Source organism: Mus pahari, chromosome 3, assembly GCF_900095145.1.
Source record: "Mus pahari chromosome 3, PAHARI_EIJ_v1.1, whole genome shotgun sequence".
NCBI classification, from domain to species: domain Eukaryota; kingdom Metazoa; phylum Chordata; class Mammalia; order Rodentia; family Muridae; genus Mus; species Mus pahari.
Window position 1 is genome coordinate 88204077 of NC_034592.1, and position 4844 is coordinate 88208920.

Sequence of the window (4844 nt, forward strand, 5' to 3'; positions counted from 1 at the left end):
AAAAAAAAAAGTTGTTTGCCTCAGGGTCATTACAAACCCAGACTGCTTCCCCATTTTCAGAATATTCCATATCATCTCTAAATTTACCAGAAAATTTTCCTTTTCTCTCTCTGTAGAGAATGAAGTCAGCCACACATTTATTTTCAGTTTCTAAATAATGAGTCAAGTTTGCTAGGACAAAGGATCTGGTTGTTAGGAAATATTTTCCACTCCCTGATAAAAGGCTGAATTTCTCTCTCAGCCGTGTGCAGTATTAGTATGTGAGAGCAGCAGAAAAGAATTTAAGGCTCTGGGAGGAGTCTAGGGCCCTGCTCTATTTTGGGGCGGGTAGTGCAGGGCAGCAGCTGCACCAAAAGAGGTCAAGAATGATAGCTTTGCCCAAGCTGACTCGTGGGGCGGGGCCTCTGCTCTCCAGAGCTCCGCCTCCCAGGGGCGTGGCTAGAGCGAAGGGTGGGGCCGCGCTCCGTCGGGGCGGGGCCTGTGGAATCTCCGAACTCTTAGACACGGGGCTTTGGCGCGCGTCTCCCGGCGCGGGGTTCCTCTCACGCAGCCTCCCATTCAAAAGATGCCGAAGGGGCGTCGCGGCAGCCAGAACCCTAAGATGAGCCAGCGGCCGGCCCCGCCCCTCTACTTTCCGTCGCTCTACGACCGGGGCATCTCGTCGTCTCCGCTGAGCGACTTTAACATCTGGAAGAAGCTCTTCGTGCCGCTGAAGGCGGGCGGGACGCCGGCGGCCGGGGTGGCAGGGGTAGTGGGGGTCCGATCCCTGCCTCTGGCACCCCCAGTTACGGTGCCACCGCCGCCGCCTGGCCTGGGTCCCCCCAGCGAGCGCCCGTGTCCTCCGCCCTGGCCGTCCGGCCTGGCCTCTATTCCCTACGAGCCTCTGCGCTTCTTCTACTCGCCGCCTCCAGGCCCCGAGATGGCAACTTCGGCCCTGGTCCCCGGCTCCACGACCCCCTGGCTCGCCTCCGCCTCCCACCCCGAGGAGCTGTGCGAGCTAGAGATCCGGATTAAGGAGCTGGAGCTGCTCACAATCACTGGGGATGGCTTCGACTCCCAGCGCTGTGCGTGACTGACAAACGAACCTAATCCTAGCTGCTCTAATTGCCCCCCCCTAGAGTCAGGCACCAGAATGTGACCCCAGTCCTAGGAGTCTCACCCCCAAAAATCTGTCCTCCAGAGGTTCAGACCCCCACGTGCTGAATTTCAACCGACCCCTGCCACACCACACACCTGAGCTAATCAGGCCCTTTAGTTTTAAACCCCACCCCTTAGGGGCTAGCCCTTGAAGTAATTTGACACTGACTCTTAACACCAGAAGCACTCTCCTCCTAAATTTAGCAGTCCTACCCAGTAAGACTACATTTCTGTAATCTAGAGCTCCACCCGCCATAAGCTCCCTATCTCTAGAGTCATTAACCTACAGTATTCAAATCTTAAGCAGGGATCTGTGGGTGGAAGGAGAATTGCCCAGTCCTTGAAGGCCCACGGTCATTCACTGAGGAGCCTTGGCCTCTGCCCTTCCCTGGGCCCCAAACCCTCCAACAAAATCTTGGACTTTGACATCTGGTCTAAAGTCTGAGGTTTTGGGGGCTCTACACCAGAGCAGACCAAGTGTGCTGATGTAAAGCAGGAATCCTCTGGTGTGTGGACAGTAAGGCAGTCAAAGCCAGCCATATTTCCAGAAGGACTAGTTAAATTGCTCAGGAATTAGTAGCCTGAGGCTATCCTATTGCATCTCCTGTTCTAAGGCTTGAATTTGACTATTAGAGGAAGGCACATGGCTCTGGAAAGATAATTTCACCTCTTCAGCACAACAGGTTAAATTGGTCCTCTCTGCCACACAGTGGGGTGAAGTGTGAAAAAAAAAAAAAAAAAACAAAAAACGATACACTTAGGTATGCATGGCCATTGGAATGGTCTCTCATTCATCTGATACCCCGTAGGATACACACATAGCCACAGGAGGAAAAGGTCCCCAGAACTGGCCTTTTTAGTTGTGTGAGTTAGATAAGGTTGGGCTTTTAGGAGATTTTTGGGTCCTGCACAATTACTTCTCAGAAGCTTGCTCTGGAAGTTAGTAAATTGCTTCTCGGAGTGTATGTGGTACATGGCTGGAATCCCAGTACTTAGGAGGCTGAGGCTGAGGGATCAAGAGTTCCAGAGCCGCCTGGAGCTATATAGGAAGACCCTGAAAACCCAAAACCTTCCCAGCTACAGCTGAGTCTGTTTTGCTCTCCTACAGATAAATTCCTGAAGGCGCTGAAAGATGAAAAATTACAAGGACTGAAGAGGAGCAGGCAACCTGGAAAGTCGGCCTCCTGCTCCTGAGGAGCTGCCCCCCCCACCCCCCACCCCCCGAGCTGGGCAGCTGCCTCCTTAGGTGTTAGTGCTTAGATAATGTGTCCTAGTTGTTGTCATTTCAAAGATGGTTATTTTCTGTTCTGTATTTACTACTGTTATTGTTGCTCTCAGCACATCCTTCACATACAGTGCCCACTTGCATGGTAAATCTCATAGCCTCTTTCCTCTGGGCTGATGCTGGGACTCTCCTTCATGGGATATACAGTTGTTGTCTGGCCTGCTATTCAGAGTCTCCTGTGACTCAAAGAGTGGACCCAACACTACCACTGCCAGACATACCAGGCTGGCCAGTATATACAAGAGACTCAAAGCACGGGCAATAAATCCTGGTCCTGATGTTGGCTGTCAGCCAGATAGGTAACCCTAGAACTAAATTTAGAACTTGATTTGCCCTTCATCTCAGTAATTTTCATTTTTAGAAGTAATTTGTTCTTCAAAAAATATTTTTTGAACCACAGTATTCTGGTAATCTTTTTAAAGACGTGGTCTTTCTAAGAAAAATCACATATAACATTTAAGAGGTATTTATCAAGCACTTATTAAACACTTAGACCCCTGCGTACACACTTGGAATTGGGGATGGGGAAAAACATGAGTGAACTACAAGAAGGCATCCTAGAGAATGACATGTCAATCACAGAGAATGACATGTCAATCACAGAGAATGACATGTCAAACAAGGAAAGGAAGAACGCAGTAAGGACAGCCAGACTATATCCCAAGGAAGACAGAGTGGGCTTTCAAATATGGTCTCTTTGGAGATATGGCATATTTTGTTACTGTTTTGAGATCAAAACTATGTACCCCAGGTTGACCTTGAACTCCAAATCTTTCTGCACTTGCCTCCCAAGTACTGGGGCTACACTGCATACTACCATGCTTGTTCAAGAGGTAGCATTTAAACAATGTGGGGAAGTGATTGAAGATCATTGCCCTATGTGGGATTGTTCCAGGCAGAAGGGCCAATACAAGGGCTTACAGTGGTGCATGCCAGCACTGGTGAATCCTAACAAACAGGTGACATGGCAGAGCAGAAGGGGTGAGGGAAGAGGGGTGAACGCAGAGGCACTTGTTCATGTAGGGTCTTAGAGCCATGGCCAGGTCACAAGGCCTCTGTGACTAGAGGAGAGTCCTTAGAGGTTTTCAGCCAAGGTGTCACAGGATCTGACTTGTGGGGCTACCGGTTCTACCTGTACTGTTCTAGCTGTCAGTACATCAAGGGTACAGTCAAGGACGAAGGGAGAGCAGTTAGCGATCAGTAACCATACTGAAGAGAGAATGCTGCCCGCAGTGTGTGTATCCAGAAACTACCAGAAGTTGTTGTGGTCTGAGTGGGACAGGTTCTGGGGGAGATGAGTCCTTTAGTGTGATGTGCATGAAATGGAGGGTTGTCTAGCTATGGGATGTATGAGCCCGGAGATCCAGAGTAGGCCTGGGCTGAAGAATGAACTAGGGAGTTACTGATGTGGATATCTAAGACCGCACAAAACCTCCACAGGAATGAGTGCAGGGAAAATAGAACAAATTTCAGAGCATCCCTGACCCAATGATCTCAAGTCCAAAATGCTCCCAAATCTAAAAGTCTGACAATGAGCATGACTAAGTTTTCATCATGAAACTTCTGTTCCATGGACAAAAGTATTTAAATATCTAAATTCGCTCCCAGGTTATGTGTATAAGGTATAAACAAAACATGAATGAATTTCATACTCAAACTTGGGCCTCTTCCCCGAGATGTCTAAATATGCATTGAACATTTTTAAAATCTGGAGGAGGAGGAGGAGGGAAAGGAGGAAGAGGAGGATGTGGAGGAAGAGGAGGAGGAGGAGGAGGAGGAGGAGGGAATAATAATCTTGACCCTGTGATACTTTCAGTCCCCAGCATTTTTGCTATAGGTTAGCTCTGAGGCTGAAGGTGCTTGAGTTGAGGAAAAGACTAAGAACCTTGGAAGAATAAAAAGCAATTAGCCCTGAGTCAGTTGTGAACATCACCTAAAGGAAGCATCTAGTAGCAGAGTGACCCACATTGACAGACAGTGCTGTCGCGGCATTGGCAAGGTGGCTCAGTGGGTAAAGGTACAGGCCTGACAGCCTGACTTGGATCCATGTGACCCACATGATGGGGAGGAGAGAACCCACTCCTGAAAACTGTCACCTGACTTCCACACACGTGATGTGGCACATGGCCATCCACACAAATGCACATACAGATGTTTGGTTTCAAACCTGGTACAAGGGTCTAAGGTGCATATTTTACATATCAAAGCAGACCTAACTTCCAGCATCCCCTAGTCCTACCTGGCACACCCTGCCCCCAACCATGAACTTTCCAGCCCAGAGGCTGAGCTGCCTTTCCTCCAAGAGGTCCTCCTTATATAATCTAGACATCTTGCTCTTTTTCTTCCTCCTCTTCCTCTTCTCTTTTTCTTGTATTTCTTCTCTCTCTCACTCCCCTCTCCTCCTCCTCCTCCTCCTCCTCCT

At 49.1% G+C, this 4844-nt stretch overlaps 1 protein-coding gene across 1 annotated transcript; it reads left to right on the top strand.

The window, feature by feature from the left end:
• The first annotated feature begins 509 nt into the window (after positions 1 to 509).
• Positions 510 to 2449, top strand: C3H11orf91 (chromosome 3 C11orf91 homolog). Its single transcript, XM_021195150.1, has 2 exons — positions 510 to 1064; positions 2246 to 2449. The coding sequence occupies exons 1-2, from the start codon at positions 566 to 568 to the stop codon at positions 2329 to 2331; spliced, it is 585 nt and encodes a 194-aa protein (XP_021050809.1). The 5' UTR covers positions 510 to 565; the 3' UTR covers positions 2332 to 2449.
• Positions 2450 to 4844: the final 2395 nt, after the last annotated feature.

Coding starts and splice junctions, on each gene's coding strand:
- C3H11orf91 (XM_021195150.1), top strand. CDS start 566: ATGCCGAAGGGGCGTCGCGGCAGCCAGAACCCTAAGATGAGCCAGCGG. Junction 1,065..2,245: donor TGGCTTCGACTCCCAGCGCT/GTGCGTGACTGA, acceptor GCTCTCCTACAG/ATAAATTCCTGAAGGCGCTG.